Raw genomic sequence first — 20,773 nt, 5'->3', positions numbered from 1 at the left:
TCGTTTTACTTTCACTTATACGAGTTTGGCCACTTCATTGTGAGCACATCCTATGGCCATCTGCGTCGAAAAACTCATCGATATTACAAACATTTTCTGTTTCTGGTGGAACAGCTAGCGTTCATTCTATGACTCGTGGATTTTCTGCAAAAAGTATCATTATTTCATAAACAATTACAGAATTTAACTTCGAGTGTTCTCTCTTTATGAACTTCCATGTCCAATCATTCGCAGCATCATCTCACCTTCACGTTACATTTCCCTTGGACTTACAGTAACACGACCGACAGGACACTTTATCCAGCAACACAAATAAGAAACCTCAGCAACAGCACCTGTACCACCAGCTGGCAGTAAACAAAACTAAAATCATCGTCTGCTGACATTTTCAGATCCTTAATATTCTGAAACACGCTGCAAGGCTTCACGCCACACAAAAGGCTTTCGTTTTCCACTGTCGTTCGGAAAAAGCTCTCTAATCAACCCGCTACACTTATCCTCATAGTAATGACGATGACACATCGGTGAATTGTGAAGGCATTCTAATCAACAGCAACATCTGCATGATACAAGTAAAAAAAATAGCAGCGACAAGAACAACCCTACAAAACAGTATCGCACAAATCAACACTAAATGAAATACCAATGATGATTCCAAAAATAAATTTACAAGTCCCACAAAATCAAATGTCTCGCCACTTACGCCTGTCGCCTCTTTATGTACAACTTTATGTGCGATATGTGCTGTGCTATGCTCCTTTTGATCGCTTTGATCGTAGGGTTTCTCGTTCTGCCGCATTTGGTTCTTTGACAACCTGCGAGCGTTCGCCAACACCTGCTGACCGACTGCCGGTTCCTTCCTTCTCGACAATGGTCCTCTTTTACCGGCATTTTCTTTTCTCAGCTTCCTTACAGATGTTTGCGATAACAAGCTCGACAACGTCCTTGTGCGTCCTTTATTTAGTGAATGGATACCTAACCAGTTCACCGATTCTGTTGGGAAGGTTCGTGTTTTTCAGTTGTAAGAGTGGGGCCAGTTCAGTGGACCTGTTAGGTAACTTTCTCAGGATGCTTCCAAAATCTTTGAGGGAGACATCCCATGTTCTACGCTGCTTCCAAAAGTAAATACAATGGAGATTATCCAGTTCCAGATGCGCAGGGAGTGACTGGTTTGATACAGCGTGGTAACATGAGATATACACTGGTTAAATTTTCCAAGTTCCGCTAGCCGTATCCCAGAATGAAACTGATTTCCACTTGGCCAGCATTCAGCACAAAATTTCTAGAGAGCGTGTTCAAGACGGCGCGCCTGGTCGTGCTTCACCGCGGTTTAAGAATGACGAATTCTTACACTGGTTCAGCTGCTTTTAAAACAAACTCAGATTCCTTTTTTGTACGGGGGAAGGATAAGTAAAGGACCATACGACCAAATTCCTTCTTAAGAACTGGTAAAATCTGGAATAACTGGACAAATATTTTAATATGTTGTTCTACAAGTAAAACTAAAGAAAAATGTTCAGATAAACATAGGTCCGCAATTGTTTGGTTACGGAGGTTACGGCCAATAAAAGATTTTGCCAGAAATTTGGCAACTTCGCTAATGTGAAGCCACCGCAAAACTGTACGAGGTCCAAGTGAAGCACGACTTGAATTTATTTAGTTGTTATTGGTCTGATGAACCTAATAAATCAATACTGTGATTGTCTTATTGGGATTGCCGCGATCGTTCTTTAAATAAAAATATGGCAGTTCAGTCTTTGATCGGTATTTTTTATTTTCAATGACCGGTTTCAGGTTAGCTGTCCAAAGAAGTAATTTCGTAAAATTTTTAATTTATTAACTACTTGGCCCAATTTGTTTTTTAAATTCCAGACAATTGCACAAACGTTAATTGAAACTGTATGAATGTGTCAAATAATCTGCTTTTATTAATAAAATTTGAAATGCATCTCTATTTCATAAATAATCTACAAACTACAACAGTTACTATGGGGTTTCACTTAAATACACTGTTGTTATCACATTATTTCACTGACCAATACAGAAAACTAACTCGTTTCAAGGTTAGGAAACGACTGAAGAAACTCACTAACACTTGCCAACAATGACATAAACGTTTCTACATTATTAATGGAAAGTAAACAAATTTACTTGTATAATAATCTTTGCTTCTATGGATGTTTTGGAAAACTACTTCAGATAAACGTCTGGACAAGTTTTAATAGATTCACCAGATCAATAACAACAAAATAAGTGGAAATTGTGTTTTACTTTAGCCTCGTACGGTTTTGCGATGGCTTCATATTAGGGCAGTTGCTAAATTTCACGCTAAATCTTTTATTAACCGTAACTCCTTCACTAAAGATTTGCGGACCTATGTTTATATGAACTATTTTCTTTAGTTTTACTTGTAGAATAACATATTAAAATATTTGCATATCTTCGTGAATCACCCTGTATTTTACACATCTCCCAAACCTTCCTAATTCGCCTCTCCACATTACTGATGTAAACTCTTTCCCGAAGCTAGGTTAAGCACCTTCTAGGGCTGCAATGTGCGTAGCTGTAGTGCACAGCCAGACAAGTTTCGTTGTTAACTCTTCTGAAATACGAGTGCATAGAACCCAGCGAGCTTTTTCAGATTCCTCCTTCGCAGCAGGACATTATTCTTTTTCGTGTAATGTTGATGAGTCGCAACCTCATCACTATTGTCACGTTTGTCCTTCACCATCTTCCACGCCTGACACTTCTCCTGTTCACCGGTGTCCGCTACCTGTCGCGGCCGTAAAATTCTCGAAAAGAACTCGTCACAGAGACATGAGGCTGAGGTTATTTCCCTCTAAATCCGCGCTGTTACTTCTTGTTAACCCAATCGGGGATAGGGACAGCGAATCCTCCACTATATATTCTGATCCCGACACATAATTAATTTTAAATGTACACTGCTAAAAGTAAACGGCGCGGCGCCCGGGGAGCCCACAGTTCCGACTGGCGCTCGCCAGCAGCTGGAGGGCCTCGTGCCACACGTACACCAAACATAAGACATATAAACTCTGCGATCACCCAGATAACGACCAGTCCCTCAGGTTCCATGATGAAATATTCTTCTTGTGACTTATTTAACACTCGACTCGCAAATACTACCACCCGCGGAACTTTCACCCCTATTTCCTTTTACTCTTGGAATAGAGCGACGCCGAGGCCAGTACGCGAGCTGTCCGGTGACAGAGATAATTCTTGTTTTACATCAGGGTGCACTCGTACTGGAATCGCCAATAGTGCTTCTTTTATGGCCGCAAACTCACTCTCTGCCTGCTCGTCCCAGTTCCACGTGTACACTTCCCCGCCACGCTACAGAAACACGGCGTGGCAATGCACTTCATACTAACGAACCACTTATGACCTCCAAACCCAAATACCTGCCTTTTTGTGAATAGAACCGGAAAATGCAAAATGGGTGCCAGTTTCTCTGTATGTGGCCGAATCCCATTAGCAGATATCAAATAACTAAGGAAACTCGGCTCTTTTCTTCTCAGTTAGGCTTTTTCGACATTTAACGTTCCGTAGAGGATTCCCCTCGACAGCTCTGCAAATAATAGATGGTCCACAAATCACGTAGGGTGCCATAAACCTTCAATTCGTCCGGAATTACTGTGTACTAGCAGTGAATAAACGCCGACGACAAAACATTTAGATGGAAAGGGAGTTTTCTAAATTCATAACGCTTGTCACACTAGATAAGGCCGTGTAATTGTGGCACAATGTTAGGAGTTTAACCTTCCAGGAACTGTCTCTTAGGTCAACAGATGTAATGATTTTTACTCCGTGAAATCTTTCAAGTGATTCATTCAATAATTCTGGGTGATCAGTCTCTAACTCAGTGACAATGGTTATCCGTCTAGAATCTAGTACCAGACGAACGGATTTGTTTCGCTCGACGGCGCGCAAGAGTTGATTGCTATAGGGACTGACAACTGATTCAAATTCTGTGTTATAACATTTTCCGTATTTTTCTTTGTGCTTGCTCTCAATACAACCACGGTATTGGTACGGCCTCAAGAAAAACTCATTTTGTTCTTTAATTTTCAACTCAAACACAAAATCCTTTGTAGTTACTGGTGCTTCCCAGAAAACGTACCTATATGTTTTTAGTATTAAGTCATTGTCTCTCACCAGAGTCAGATATATTGCACATTTTCTCGGTCATCATCTCTTGTAAACTCTTCTCGTTGATACCCCCGAACTAGAGGCAGATTCGATGCATAACGACTTATACACACTTCACTTACAGGGAGCATGTCGGTATGAAATAGTAACCCTAGGGTTATATTTATGTAACAATTCAATTTCAACTATTGTTTCCATCGTGAGCACAGATAGACACACACACATACACACACACACACACACACACACACACACACACACAAAATAATCATTGCATAGAGCATGTAAAGTCTTTCCGCATCGGCTCCGTTACCTATAGGATTCTCCTAGGTAGAGCCACGACTATTCTCGTCTTAGCATTGGCAAAGTAGGCGACACCTCCCTCTCAGTACATTTCTGGAGAACGCCCTCTCTGATAACTGACACCCTGTGTCCAGCACGCATTGAACCTTACCTCCATCTGTTCCTACGTTCAAAATGAGGTAACTTACGGTGGATACAGTCTCCTCATCCTCTTCTAAAAGTATCTCTCTAACAATTTCGAACTGTACGTACAAAGCCGATGATACCTTTGCAACCGACTCACCATCACATCGGAAAATTGCCGCCACGGCATCTCCTAATTCCTACCATTCGGTCGATACTTCCTCCCAGTGATTATCATTCACTGTATCGTTGTCTGATGATGGTTGATAGGACACAGCCAAGGTTCGGCTTTCACGCACTATCGGTTGACACACTTCTCCAGCCTCATTTACCTGTTCTAACGTAACCTCGAAACATATACTCGCACCCTCCGTTCCAGTCACATCTGAAGAAAGCACATCTGGATTATTTACTACTCCCCCCGTTAGTAATGACCTGTTGACAGTTCCTTCTTCGTTACTGTTGTTACCACACGGATCCGGGCCACTAAACTAGTCGCGGCGGCGTTCCCTCTTTCGGAGCTCGCGCGTCACCTCTAAACCTGCTCCGGTCACCAAAATTCGACTCGAATACCATCTATCATCATTCCGGCGATCATGCATCCATCCACGATTGTGATGGGTGCGTGGGGGTGATTTCACCTGTTACCTCACCCGTTGTTTCTGCCATCATCACTCCTAATCTGCGTGCCGGCAGGGCAGCACTCAGCGCTGCTCCTTGTCCACGCTCCTGGGCATTACGATCGCAGCCAAGTCACTGCAGCAGTGCGAAGAACGACTCGCAACCTTCCATATTTGACCCAGCAATAACAGTCTGGCGACGAAACCTTTGTGGAAGTTTCGTGAGCCATATGCGTATCACCTCGAGTGAGTCGTACGGCATATTTAAATACTGGTTCGGTTTGACCACGTTTTTGAAAAACAGTATTACATTCCAGAAGTCTGACACTGAAATTTGGCAACATGATTATGTCAAGGTTCACTTGATCTTGAACATTCTTTGGCCAGAACTAAGTGAGACGCCCGCTAAACCCGCAGTACAGAACAGGTGATTAGGATTGTGGAAAGGGCCAAACAAGGTGTCGGTCAGGTTCACTGAAAATTGTAATTTATTTTCATTTAATAACACCTTTAAACCAAAACTGCACATAGCCGAACTTTTAGAACTAAGAGTTCCAAAAAGGGAAATTATTTCACGGCTGAAGGCCTCCAAACAAGAAATCTTAAGAGTCAACAAAATAAAAAATGCAGTTAATCAGCAAATAAAATAATTAAAATACATATGGTGTCACAGCTAGGCTGGAAAGCCTCAAGGCAAAAGGAGATAGAACAAACATATGCAAGGTGCAATACAAGCGGCTGAGGGCCACAATTAAATTTGAAAATTTTAATATATATTACTATAATCTTTTAAGGCACAGGGCCGCAATGTTTTTGCTTAAAGGGTAATTTCAAGAATAAGGTTTTAAGCGGCTTAAGGCCCACAATTAATTTTCCAAAATTCAAAAATACATAAAATTCAGTAAAAACTAGAATTTTTAAGTCATTGGCTATGATAGATTATAAACAGATAATTAAACACCGGTGAGAAGGACAATAAAGAAAACGACACTGAGAAGCCTCCAGGGAGGTCGGTCTGCCCTCGTTCACTTAGGTGAGACAGGTGGTGAGCCCAACTACACTTGATCCGTCGGAATCCAACCAGGGGACAGCCACGACCGACACAACGATTTGCTTGACACCGATCAGTACATGAGAACTCAAACACAAAAGGTTACGAACGTGATTATCCACAATGAAATATGTATTAGCTGTCAAAACTACACACCATGTTGGACACCAACAACAGGTGAGGAAAAGACGCTGCCTGAAATTACGTTAGTGGCGAGGGCATGTACCTGGAACACTAACGGCCACAAGGCAGAAAATTCCGCTGGTACACTTGAATTTGAAACACGGTAATATAGTTAACTTCACCCAGAAGGAACACTGTCAGTGGCCAGGGCAGGTAAGTAGAACACTAACGGCCACAAGGCAGAAAATTCCGTTGGTGCACTCGAATTGTAGTCAACCAATATAGTTAATTGCACCGCACGGCGGCTAAATTTCAGCAATACAAAGACTCGGTGTTGCTCACAGGAAAATCTCCCCAACAGCGAACCACCGAAACGAACCACACAACATGAATGGACGTAGCATGGATACTTGAAACCACTACTCAACTTTGACGTCCTGGGTCGGTGAACCGCGAAGTTCGTAGCGATCGGACAGCTCCACACACGCTCCGACACTGCACAGGGACCGCCAGCGGACCGACTGCACCGCGCAGAGATAGCTTCCCTCGTCCGCAGCAACCGACCGACTCACTGCCAGTACGCCGACAACATTTACCACACTTTGTCAGTGGAAATGACAGCAACTGCACACACGGTTTGACAAACACTTGGGTGAAGACTTGAACGACACTCAGCAGTGGCTGTGCAGTAACGAAGACAGACTGGGAGCCGATACACACACAGAGCCATCCCATAAGCGATCGGCGAGCCAATTCACGTCGTCCAGTATAACGACCGACCGACGATCCACGAAGACCGTCCCCGGCTCAAGTGATGAGAGGCGGCAGCGGTCGGGAGAGCCACAGGCTTGCAGGCCTCACTGCTGCTCCAACTCGGCTGAACTGGTGCCGTGTTCCAACTCCACGACTGGCAAGTCCGAACTGCCCTCCTGGCACATTCCAACTGACTGACAGCCCGAACTCGGGACCCGAACTCCTTTACGACAGACAACGACCGGGAACAAATAGCAGTCGAGCAAAGAAACTACGAGAGGGTATATATCGATACGCGCTGCTAGCGCCGGTCACGGTCAGGCAAAGCAGCAACTCAGTGACAGTAGTAATTCAAATTAACGTAGTGAGGTTGAAGTACGTTAAAAACAGGGTGTAAAATACGTGATGGCGGGAATACGGGCCACGCACGGCTCACTAAGCAAGGAATGAGCCGCGAAACTATTCGTATGAAATTCAATTCCGCGTAAGTCAAATGCACACGAGCTTCTCTCTTCTCGTAAATGGCTACAGACAAACTGTATTTTAAGCCACTGTCCCTATGAGAGTGGGCCGAGTGCGTGGTGTTGCTCCCTTGTTAGATGTGGGTAAACAGAATACTAGCGGACGGAAACGAAATGGGGTAGACTAGCGTACCCTTCCATCTCATCAAACCCGCCGGTATTGAATGCAAAGTATGTGCCGCGTACGACCGTATCAATCCACCCCCGCAACTTTTCGTTACTGCTTGCCTGTGTGTCCGTACAATTGAAATTCCGATCACGCTGCAGAGATACTCGTTCGACTGCGGTCATAAGCACCTCAGGTAGGTTGGAAACCCGGTGGAGATCGTCCTCCCACTTTCGTAGTGCTGCTTCCTCACTAACGTTCTCCAAAACTTTTCTTTACTATTTGGAAACCTCCGCTGCTATATCTTCGATTATGGCAATATCAGCTGTGACTCAGAGTGCTGATTGCGATTGCTCCGTAGCGCATTAAATCTGGCATAGAATTGCCCAAGCATTTTGTCCTGATTTTTGCAAACTATCTCGATTCTATCCGTTACTTCCGTTTGCCACACGATTACTGCTCCAATTTTAGCCCCAATCTCCAGGATTTCATCCCATATTGATTCTTTGGTAGTAAGGGTCTCCTCCACTATGTCCACAACGAACTGTTACAAATCAGTTAGTTCAAGAATAGCTCCGAGCCACGACCCTGAAGTTGCACTCCGCTGATCCCAAACCAACGCCGTCTGCAATGTCAGTGGTGTCAAACGAGAGCTCAATGGCTCAATGGAGGGGAGGGTGGATGCGTGTCGTGTTTTCTGATGACAACTGGTCCTGCATCGGTGCCAGTTGAGGGTCTGCAAACAATTCGTCTGCGCTCTAGCCACACTGGACCTACATATGGGTCGCGATTTCGAATGACAGCAGGAGCACTATCTCGGATATCCCATGCATCCTCACTGAAAATCTGCACGTTTATCTGATGATTTGACTCTTTGTGCATGCATTCGTGAACAGAATTGAAGGGGGTGATTTCCAACATAATAACGCTCGCCCACATATAACTGTTGTAACGCAACGTGCCTTAACGAGTGCCGGCGCGTTGCCTCGGCCTTCCAAATCACCAGACCTGTCTCCAGTCATGTGGGGCGTCATTGGACAGCAACTCCAGCGTCACTCACAAACAACGTTAACCGTCCCTGTATTGACAGACCAAGTGCAACGGGCATGGAACTCTAACCCACAAACTGACATCCAGCAGCACCTGGACAACACAGTGCACGCACGTATGCATACTTGAGTTCAAGAGTCTGGTGGCTACACCGAATATTAATGTACTAGCATTTCAAAATTGCAATGGCTTATCTCGCTATTACATTAACATGTGATCTTTCAATGTTTAATCACTTAAATATATTACCTAGGAAAATATATTCCCGAAATTTCATTACTCTACATTAATCAATCTTTGGTGTTGCGATTTTTTTTTTACTTTAAAACGAAATATTGAGGTAAGGATAAGGAATTAGATGTCATCATACATTCACACATTCTAAGGCGAATAAATATTGCTAAACGCTCTGAGTTTTCATATTTTAACAGCTGTAGTTGACGCTTTTGGTTTTTATATTTACTGAAGATCGAAAGTAAAAGGACAACACTTATTTTTTAATTCTCATAGATCATTATTTATGGAAATATTGGATGTGAGCCACATTAGTAGGTTCCTCGAGGAGAAAGAATAAACTCTGCATGGAACGATCATGAGTCTCAAACGCGTTACACAGATCTTATTACACAGCTCGTTTTATTAACTGGTCGTGATACAAAAAGAAAGTACAGTAACCGACAAGTTCCTTAAGTTTGCATCACTTTGGTCTAGAAGTTGCACAGTTGCGAAGTCGAAACGTATTTCTTCCAATGCCAATGGTGTTAACTCTTTCCGTAATTGTTCCATGTAAAGGGTCCTTCGTATATAAAGTTTGATTCTTCACCTCTAACACTACAGCTGCAGGTGCTATTAATATAATTAATTAACCAGTATTGTCAAATTATTTATTTATGCTATTCTTCTGTTAAATGTAAGTTCATTCATAGGGTTGACGCAGAGTAATTTTAGTTGCATGATTCTAGAAGGAAAAGTATGGTCAAGTGTACAAAATATAGTACAGGATTCATTCTAACATTAATTTAACACAAGATATTACACTTTGTCCTCCAGAAGGAAGAATAACTATAACCTTGGGTCAAAATAAAATACGCCATTTGCGAAACAAAGTTGTCTCACATCCAGTCTGTGGTGTCACCGCCAGACACCACACTTGCTAGGTGGTAGCCTTTAAATCGGCCGCGGTCCGTTAGTATACGTCGGACCCGCGTGTCGCCACTATCAGTGATTGCAGACCGAGCGCCGCCACACGGCAGGTCTAGAGAGACTTCCTAGCACTCGCCCCAGTTGTACAGCCGACTTTCCTAGCAATGGTTCACTGACAAATTACGCTCTCATTTGCCGAGACGATAGTTAGCATAGCCTTCAGCTACGTCATTTGCTACGACCTAGCAAGGCGCCATTATCATTTGCTATTTATCTTGTGATACATGTACCGTCAGACCGATGTTCACCAATTATGAATTAAAGTTAAGTATTCCAGTAGTTACTTACGTTCTTTGCTATTATAAATTCCCATACCTGTTCCAGACCTCGCGCCAGCCTGCGTGAGCTTAAACGCGTGCCTTTCGGCTTCCTTTCCTAGTGGCTTGGCTGTCTTGCCAAGTCACAACAACCTGACGACGAGGATTTTGCGTTCGTATTGCTAGACTGGTTTACTTGTGTCATGGCTTCGCCACAATCTCCAGATGTACTGTCCGAATTTTATTGCTTGCAGAATCAGCAGACGCAGGCCTTATTGGATGCACTTGGACAGCTCATCCAGGGTCAACGCGCAATGCAAAACGATGCGACAGCCGGCGCTTCACCGCTACCGCAGCCACAACACGCAGTTGCACCACCTTTTCGTCCTTTTGATGCGGCATTGGAAAGCTGGACGGAGTGGTCACGCCAATTTGGATTCCATCTCGCCGCCTACAGAATTCAAGGTAATGAGCGGCAGCCTTTTCTCCTTTCCGCCGTAGGCGTCCAGACGTACCATGTGATAGTGAAATTATTTCCCCGACGCGGCGTAGCAACTCTGTCCTACGATGAAAATTTGTCTGCATTAGATGCATATTTCAAAGACTCAGTCAATGTAGTTGCCAAACGGTATACCTTCTTTCGTACAAAACGTACGGCCGGTCAAACTAATCGGGAGTGGGTTGCAACTTTGCAAGGCCTTACTAGGGATTGTGCTTTTGAGTGTCAATGTGGACTCCCTTATTCAGATACTATGGTACGTGATGCAATTGCACAGAACGTTTCTGATGTTTGTATACGAGAACAGATTTTGAAACTAGTCAATCCCTCCCTTCAACAAGTGATAGACATATTGGATCGGCAGGACACACTTGACTTTGCTCAGGAATCATTTGAAACTTCACCGGCCATGTGTCACATTAACCGGCCCACCGGGCGCGCTGCACGGAACTGTAAACAGCCCTCGCGCCCGTCCGCACAGCTGCCGCCAAGCTCTCCGCCATGTGTGCCACGCCAGCAAGCAAATGCAGTGCTAAAATCATGCCCGCGGTGTGCTACTAGACATTCACGTGAGAATTGCCCGTCACGCCAAGCTATTTGCTTTTTCTGTAATAAAAAAGGACATGTTCAAAGTGTTTGCCAGAAAAAGCTCCGATCGGACGCTCAAAACCATTCCAGGCCCTTTGCTTCGCGCCGGAATCGGAATCGAACCCAGAATACTCAGGCTCGTGAATATTCGCCCAGGGTCATTCATGTAGTTCATTCCACTCCGCCCAGTGTTCGTCCCACAACTAGTGTGCGTCGACATCGACGGAAATCCCGTCAAGTCGCAAGTGATTCTGTACCAGTGTCTGTTCACGTTGCACGAGACAGTCGCTCTTATCGTCAACAGGACAATAAACTTTTTGTAGACTTGGACATTCATGGCAACGTGATACCATTCCAGCTCGATACCGGAGCTGCAGTTTCCTTGATCAATCAAGACACATACAAACAGCTGGGCACCCCTCCGTTGCGTGCCGCCAATGTTAAGTTAAGTAGTTATTCAGGACAAGCAATCCCTGTGTTAGGACAGTGCAGCCTTCTTGCAACATACAAGGGACAAACAAAACTTGTGTCATTTTATTTGGTTTCGATTTGTTTCAGTTGTTTAACTTGTCTATAGTCAATCAGGTCCTATCAGTGAACAAGACTGTGCCTTCAGCCAGTGTTTCTCGTCTATGTGACGAGTTTGCAGACATTTTTGCACCGGGCATGGGTTGCGCTAAGAACTATAAAGCACATTTGGAACTGAAAGTAAACGCGCAACCGAAATTTTTCAGGGCGCGCAATGTTCCACACGCATTGCGTGATGAGGTCGCAAGAACATTACACGATTTGGAATCACAAGGTGTGATTGAACGTGTGCAGGCTTCTCTCTGGGCGTCACCCTTAGTAATTTTGCAAAAGCCTTCCGGAAAATTGAGACTTTGCGTGGACTTCAAGGCAACAGTGAATCCACAACTAGTGACTGCAACTTTTCCTTTACCCCGCCCGGAAGATCTTTTTGACAAACTGTGCCCGGGTAAATATTTTTCGAAGTTGGACCTAGCAGATGCGTACTTGCAAATACCGGTGGACGAAGACTCCCAGCGCGGTTTAGTGGTTAACACGCATCTTGGTTTGTATCGATTCAAAAGTCTGCCATTCGGGTGTGCTTCCGCCCCTGAATTGTTTCAGCAATATCTACAAACTGTTTGTGCGTCGGTCCCAACTGCAGCAAACTATCTGGACGATATTGTGATCTCCGGAAAGACAGAAGAAGAACATGTAGCCAATCTCAGAACATTATTTCAGGTCTTGCGACAAAATGGTCTTCGCTTGCGGAAGGACAAATGTGTGTTTTTTGCTCGTGACTTACCCTATCTGGGACATCTGATATCTATCAAAGGGGACAGCTGAAAATGTGTGCCCCGACCGGGACTATAACGTGGGATCTCCTGCTTACATGGCAGACGCGCTATCCATGTTCTTTTTTTTTTTTTTTTAACCTCATTCTGTTCGTTTTTGATCGTTGTATCTTCTCGGGGCGGACGTCTCAAGACACCCGTTTCGGTTCGTCGTTGATCTATTAATTCAGTTTTCTTTTATTACAGAGGGCAACTAACCCTCTGACCGAACACGCTGAGTTACCGTGCCGGCTCCATCTGAGCCACCGAGGTCACAGGGGATAGCGCGACTGCAGGGAATATCTCGCGCACGCCTCCAGCGAGACCCACATTCTCACCTTGTATGTCCACACACTACAATCGTAGTGTCCCTCCCCAACACACTCATTACTCGTGGAAGACATTCTTTCCAAGTCCCGTAAGAGTTCGTGGAATATGTGTGCATCCGCACAGAAGAAGAAGGTTATGGCTAGTGTTGCCAGAACTATATTCTTATATGGATATGGTATCTGTTCTTTCGGACATATCCGTATAAGTATAAATGCTAGGATGTCTCTAAAGCACGTATACAAAGTTTTATAGTAGTTCTGAAAGTGATCTATCTGTAGCAGCGAAGTAATAATACTCAAAATACGGTAAGCAGTATATGGGCTAAGACGCGCCGTCCTTGAGCTGCAGGACATGTTGCAGACGGAATTCTCGTTCTGCGCTTTCAAATACTCACTCCACATACAGTGATCAGCCAGAACAATAAGACCACCCGCCTACTAAGATACAAACCCGTCCAGCCGACAGCAGCCTCACATGGCGAGGAATGTCTGCTAGTCAGACATATGCATGTAGTAGCAGTGAGTGTGGTGTCCGTGCTCAGAACGGGGACGGCGTGCGATCTATTTGAGTTTGATCGAGGGCGGATTGTAATGGTCCGGAAGCTCGGAACGAGTATTTCGGAAACTGCAGGACTTGTCGTGTGTTGAGGAGTACTGTGGTGAGTCTCTTCAACACGTGGCGAAACCACGTCCAGACGAACGTGGGGTTCAGCGGTCACCCCTCATCACACATGCCGGACGTTGTAACCTGGGCAGACTTGTAAAACAGGACAGGCGGGGAACTGTGGCGGAACTAACACCGGAGTTTAATGCTGCGCAGAGTACAAGTGTGCCAATGTTAACATCACACCATCGGCAACTACGACTGAAATGGGCACGTCACCATTGCCACTGGTCAGTGGCACAGTGGCAGAGCGATGCATGGTCCGATGAATCCCGATACTTTCCTCATCAAGCCGACGGTAGGGCGGCGCGAAACCTCCATCTTTCAGGGGAACAGCTCCTTGACACCTGTAATGCAGGAGGGAGACAAGCTGGCAGGGCTCCATTATCCCCTGTGCAACTTCCGTGTGGGCGTGACCCAGTGGAGCTTGTGCAAGGCACCATGACGGCCATGGTGTATTGTTCACTGGTTGCAGACGATCATGTTTCCAGACGGCAGTGGCGGTTTTCATCAAGATAATGCTCTATATTACAAGCCTTGGAGTGTAATATAGTGGTTCGAGGAACACGGCGCCGACTTACAATTGAGGTACTGGCCTCCCAGCCTGCCAGATCTGAACCCGATCACACACATCTGGGATGTGATTGAACGTGGCCTCAGAGCCCCTTGTGCCTCTCCCCAGAATTAGGGAATCAGGTGATTTGCGTGTGCATATGTGATGCCAACTTGCGCCCGTGACCTACCAAGGCCTCACTGCGTACATGGAACGACGCGTCGCCACTGTTAGTCTTGCCAAACGTGGACATGCCGGCTGTTAGGTAAGGGGTCATGATGTTCAGTGTACATTTATACTCGATGGTGTGAGGCAACAAGACCGCCGCGGCTACAGGGCGCTGCCTGCTCGCGTACTCGCAGTTCGAGTTTGGGGTGCGACTCGTGGTTGATGAGCAACGCTGCCACGGAAGCCATGCCCCAGTGGCGTTCTGTGTGGTGTTGTGGCGTGATCTCTAACCGAAGGAAACTGCAATGACGCACTCACAGATACTGTGTGAATTTCTCAACATCGATGTCTCTGTGATTCAAAGCGTCAGATGCACAAGGTCGTTTTATTTCACCGCCATCGCAGTTGGAAGACTTATTTGGTCGAAAATTCCTTCGGTTATTCCAAAACTTTTTCCGTCCGAGGAACTGTGAAATAAATAATCTGTAGACAAAGGCGGACAGTACATCTTCCACAATTGTGCTGATGTATTCTGTAGAGATTCGGAAGGAAAATACTGTAGATTCTCCTGTTGCCAAGAACCTGAAAAAACTATAATGAAACTAGTATGCTTTTATTTTTAATAAACCTACATTTCATAGTATTTTAAGTGACATTTAGAAAAACATACGGAGAAGCATTAAAGACTCATGATGGAGAAATAGAAGAGAGAAACCAGAGAAATGAGTTCTTTATAATCGGTTTTCATGGATACATTTCAACACAGAAGGCAGTAAGTAAAGTTGTTGATTTTATGTATTCTACTTTCATCTGTCAATATTTTCCACTACCGTACCTTTGGCAATAACAAATTTGGTTTACTTCAGCGCTTGCAGTAAATATGAGGACAGGTGAAAATTTCGTTGAATCCTTATGTATCGCTAAAGTAGCAGCATATCAATTACTGTCTTACACATTGTTGCTAGGCAGCATTGTTACATGTATTAAGTTAAAATTTCACCCTTCTAGCTTTAATGTTTTTGGAAATGAAATGTTTTTCCGTTTTCTAGATATCTCTAAAATCCTCTTTTCCTGAGTAAAACGTTTTCTTTCTTGAAAACTGCTAGTTCTACAGATATTCAATTTTTACTGCTGGTTTATTACGGTATATAAATCATACGGATACTAGACGAATGTGGGAAAAATGTTTCTACACATTTGTTTGCCTCTCAAACAAACTTTTTTCTCCCCGCTAAAGTCGGCGACAAAATTGGTGAGATTCTTTCCGCGATAACTCCCGAGTGGCAACATTTAGACCTATTTCGACTGCGAATGCATCACAAACAAGACATGGAGAAAACAACTCCTCAATCAGAATTCGTCAAAGTGTTGCCAATCGGTAGTTACCGAGGAAGGAAACGGCCAATTTTGCCACCGAATTTACCGGGAGAAAATATTTGTTTGAGAGGTTGTCAAATGAGCAGGAGTTCATTTACCACGTTGTGCTATCATTTTTGTGATTGCTACGGTGTAATGAAGCATCATTAGACATTTCACAGCTGTAAATTAACAGTTATAGAGAAAGAAAACACTTTAGTCGAAAAAAAGGGACTTTTTAATTCTTTTTACAGAACGGAAAAGCAGAGAAATATGAACTATGAACGTAATGTAAGTGCAGATATTTTTATACTGTGTTGGCTGGATTCTTCCCTGCATCGAACAGTCATCCCGCAATATATCACAAAGTGTATGACCTGATGTTTCGTATACGGTCCAAATTGCGCTGCTAAGTGGTTTATGCCAGTCAGTATAGAATAACTGTTTTGCGTCCATGTGTCCACCCTTGAGCACCTGAACTGCTGCTCAGGAGAAAGTAAGCGTTAATGGCTTGCTCTTGCCACACGCACTTGGAAGTACTAAGCAAACCGAAGACATAGTCAATAGAAATATCTGTAATTATTCCCGTTACGCTAGGTATCATAACACGATGTGAAACAACGACTAGTTCATTGATACCATGTGGATTCAACGAAATTTACATGTGCCAATAAACTTGCTGCAAACACTGTATTGATACATTTCACGGACTGAAGAAGAAATATTTTGTTGCATATCTCTCTCCAATATTTGACTGTTTCAGTCGAAAGAAAAAGCTGACAGTATTACGCCATTCATTGTGACTGATTCATGAGACAAAAATGGTTCAAATGGCTCTGAGCACTATGGGACTCAACTGCTGAGGTCATTAGTCCCCTATAACTTAGAACTAGGTAAACCTAACTAACCTAAGTACATCACAAACATCCATGCCCAAGGCAGGATTCGAACCTGCGACCGTAGCGGTCGTGCGGTTCCAGACTGCAGCGCCTTTAACCGCACGGCCACTTCGGCCGGCCGATTCATGAGACAATACAGAAGTTGAATCCATTATCAATGTGCAAAAAAGTGAGATGAGACAAAAATTCAAACTCCATCAAACGTTTCAGATGAACATACAACTGCGTTGCAGATAAACAAAGGTCCTTACCCCAGCGGCACAAATTTACATAAAAGAGAGGAGATCAGTGTTGTGAACAATATGTGTGTCCTGCTCGAAAGAAGACAGACTGAAAGGTAAAAATCATTCACACGAGTGAAAATAAAATACTTAGTCGCACCTGAAAAGGAAAATTACGTAAATACACTGGTGAGGCGAAACATTATGACCACATGCTTCATAGCTTGTTTGTCCGTCTTTAGAACGAAGTACATCACCGAATCTGTGTACCGGGGATCCGACAGCTTGTTGGTAGGTTTGTGGAGGTGTGTGGCATTAGATGTCTACGCACAGGTCATGCACTTAGCGTAAATAATGGCCTGCTGACTAGCTTATGCTGTGATGACGCTGGATAGCGATCGAGATGTGTTCCATAGAATTAACGTCAGGTGAATTTGGTTGCCGACACATCAATGTGAGTTCCCTATAATGCACCTCAAACCACTGTAGAACCTTTCTGGGCCCGAAACACGGACATTTATACTGCTGAAAGATGATATCGTCGTCGGGGAAGACCTTAAGCGTGAAGGGATGGGAATGGCTCGCAGCTGTCAGCGTGTCTTCGAGTACTGCCACATATCCCATAAGCGCAGGAGAATGTCTCCCATAGCACAGCACAGTACTGCTCCCCAGTCTGCGTCCGTGGCGCGCTGCGCGTAAGTCGCCAACATCACTTATTCGACCTATGTACAGTTTTTACGAACTCTTCAGTTTGCTATCGAAATTAAACTGAGATCTGCCGTGAGTAAAGAGAATAGCCTATTTTATGAACTCGTTGTACTATTTGTACGATTTCACAATAATGGTGATTTAGCGCTTTCCTTCATTGTGTGTGCGATGCTCATGGAACAGAACAGAAGGAAACTGTAGGCTCTTCTCAAAGAAGTGCCAGGAAACAAATAAAAGTGTTATATCTGACGACAACTACATTCACTAAGAGGAGGGTCCGAGAGAAATTTTGGAAAAAAAGCTAACGAAACGACGACCTAATTATGATAGTTTACTTGTATCAGAGCTACAACATCTACATTACCATTCCTGTCTCCTTGCAGTCAGCAGCATAAAGTGATCCGGAATGTGGTGCCAGGTGGTGTGTTGTGTAGTCCCGGAAGCCCTCCTAAGAAAAAGTGAATGCGAAGGGCCCTCTCAGGCTTTGTAAAATTACGTGTGAATATGGCACGAAAAAAATTGTCTCGTAGTAAAACTGATGCTCAGAGATCTCCAGCCTTTTCCTATTGTGTAAAACTCCAGTTTTTGTCGAGCTCGTAATTGAATCCAATAACACGATTCGATCGCAGTATGTGTTGAATAGTAGTTTACTCGGTTTTAACCAGTCGTACAAAAACACCGCTTTTTGGATAAACATTCAATGTGACGGCGACTAGAATCAGCATTTTTTATCGCACCAGAGTTAGGCTACCGCCCGATAGCATTCTTTAGCTTAACAACTATGAACTCAAGCCTGATATGGAAAATTATCTTTAACCGCGATGTGTGATACCGCTAAATAGGCAACCGGCACCCGTGTATCTGCGGTTCCCTCCACGTCACCTGGCGCCCAATTCATTTGTCGACAAACAGCAGCGCGCTCATTGTTCAGCGGTAACGCCGTGTTTCAGTCTCTCTGTACATTACGACGTGCAGTAACAAAAGTAACGACTACTTCACGATTATGTGTCACGGGAATAACGACCGAACTTGTACGGTGCAAACTTTACACGGAGTTGTGAAAAATCGTGGGATACTTTCAAGTATTGTGGTAGACGTCCTTTCGCTGGTCGTAGTGCATCTGGTGGACGTGGCATGGACTCAACAATTCGTTGGGTCCCGTGCAGAAACAGTGAGCCATGTTGCGTCTATAGCCGTTCATAATTGTGAAAGTGTTGCCGGTGCAGGATTTTGTTCAGGAAGTGACCTCTCGACTATGCCCTGTAAGTGTTCGATGGGATTCATGTCAGGTGATATGAGTGACCAAATCATTAGCTCGAACTGTTCAAAATGTTCTTCAAACCAGTCGCGAAAAATTGTGGGACAGTTACGCGGGACACTGTCATTCATGAAAGTTCTACCGTTGTTTGGGAATATGATGAGTGGTGCAAATGGTCACCAAGTAGCCGAACATAACAATTTTCACTCAATGGTGGGTTCAGTTGTCGATGGTGGGTTCAGTTGGACCGGAGGACAGAGTCCATTCCATGTAGACACACCTCACACTATTACAGAGCCACCACCAGCTTGCACGGTGCGTTGGTGACAACTTGTGTTCGTGGTTTCGTGCGGTCTGCGCCACACTCGAACCGTACCATCAGCTCCTACGAACTGAAATTCAGCCGCCCGTGGTGGCCGAGCGGTTCTAGGCGCTACAGTCTGGAACCGCTAGACCGCTAAGGTCGCAGGTTCGAATCCTGCGTCGGACATGGATGTGTGTGATGTCCTTAGGTTAGTTAGGTTTAAGTAGTTCTAAGTTCTAGGAGACTGCTGACATCAGATGTTAAGTCCCATAGTGCTCAGAGCCATTTCAACCATTTGAACTAAAATTCGGAGTTCAGGCCAGTTTTCCAGCCGTGTAGGGTCCAACCGGTATGTTCAGGAACCCAGAAGAGGCTCTGCAGATAATGTCGTGCTGTTAGCAGGCACTCGTCTTGGGCATCCGTTACTGTAGCCCATTAACGCCAAATTTTGGCCGGCCGGAGTGGCCGTGCGGTTCTAGGCGCTACAGTCTGGAACCGCGTGACCGCTACGGTCGCAGGTTCGAATCCTGTCTCGGGCATGGATGTGTGTGATGTCCTTAGGTTGGTTAGGTTTAAGTAGTTCTAAGTTCTAGGGGACTTATGACCACAGCAGTTAAGTACCATAGTGCTCAGAGCCATTTGAACCATTTCGAACCAAATTTTGCCGCACTGCCCCAACGGGCACGTCCGTCGTACGTGGCACATTGATTGCAGCGGTTATTTCACGCAGTGTTGCTTGTCTGTTAGTACTGACTTCTCCACGAAACGTCGCTTCCCTCGGTCGTTAAGTGAAGGCCGTCGGCCATTGCGTTGTTTCTTGGTGAATCTCCCCTGCTCCTAGCCCCAACTACAATTACGCTCTCAAATCCTCTTAATTCCCGTCGTGCGACCAATATCACGACGGAAAACTTTTCACGTGAATCACACGAGTACAAGCGACACCTGCGGCCCATTCATAGTTTGTGTACTCGCTAATATCGCAGTCTGTATGTGTGCATATCGCTATGCCACGACTTGTGTCACCTCGCTGTAGTAGTTAATTTTACAGCCCTAACCCTACAGTTGCACAGCCGGGGGCGTGAGGCCATCAGGCATGAGGGAGACCACGACACGTGGTGCGGTGACTCACGGACTGGGCGTTGGGCGCCGCTGTGCAGATGGCGGCGAGCAGCGGCAGCAGCAGAGGCAGCGGCAGGTGTCTGGGGGCGGCCATGGCGGTCGCGGCGGGCGGCTGGGTGGCGTCGGGGGCTGCGTCGCGCTTATAACGGCTGGGGGGCGGCAGATGGCCGCCTAGATAGCGGCGCGGCTTCCGGCTGACGGCTGGCGGCCGCTATCTGCTGTCGCATCTCACGCTGCGGCGGACAATGTGTAATGGATAGCACGGGGTATTAATACTCGTCGTAGCGTATCACAGCTATTCTGTTCGCACGGGAAAAAATATAATTGTCTGTGCGCCCCCACGTGCTGCCTAGTCTCTCTGACTGCTCTCTACATTGTCACAAAGCGATTCGGCTGCGCTGTTCGCGTAAGGTATTTCCTGAAACGTTTAATATACTGTAATACTGCTTCCATCCGAATGAACTGTGGAGACGTTCTCTGTAAACGACGT

General features: G+C 45.0%; 1 protein-coding gene across 1 annotated transcript in view; it reads right to left on the bottom strand.

Moving 5' to 3' along the window:
* Positions 1-20,385, bottom strand: part of LOC124798094 — a 55,710-nt gene extending 35,325 nt beyond the window's left edge. The window contains exon 1 of the mRNA XM_047261337.1: positions 20,294-20,385. Within this exon, the coding sequence (XP_047117293.1) occupies positions 20,294-20,377 (84 nt within the window). The 5' untranslated portion in view covers positions 20,378-20,385. The remainder of the gene's footprint in view (positions 1-20,293) is intronic.
* Between the last annotated feature and the right edge of the window lie 388 nt (positions 20,386-20,773).

Source organism: Schistocerca piceifrons, chromosome 5 (genome assembly GCF_021461385.2).
Source record: "Schistocerca piceifrons isolate TAMUIC-IGC-003096 chromosome 5, iqSchPice1.1, whole genome shotgun sequence".
Classification (NCBI taxonomy): domain Eukaryota; kingdom Metazoa; phylum Arthropoda; class Insecta; order Orthoptera; family Acrididae; genus Schistocerca; species Schistocerca piceifrons.
This window is presented reverse-complemented; position numbering and strand designations above follow the sequence as displayed.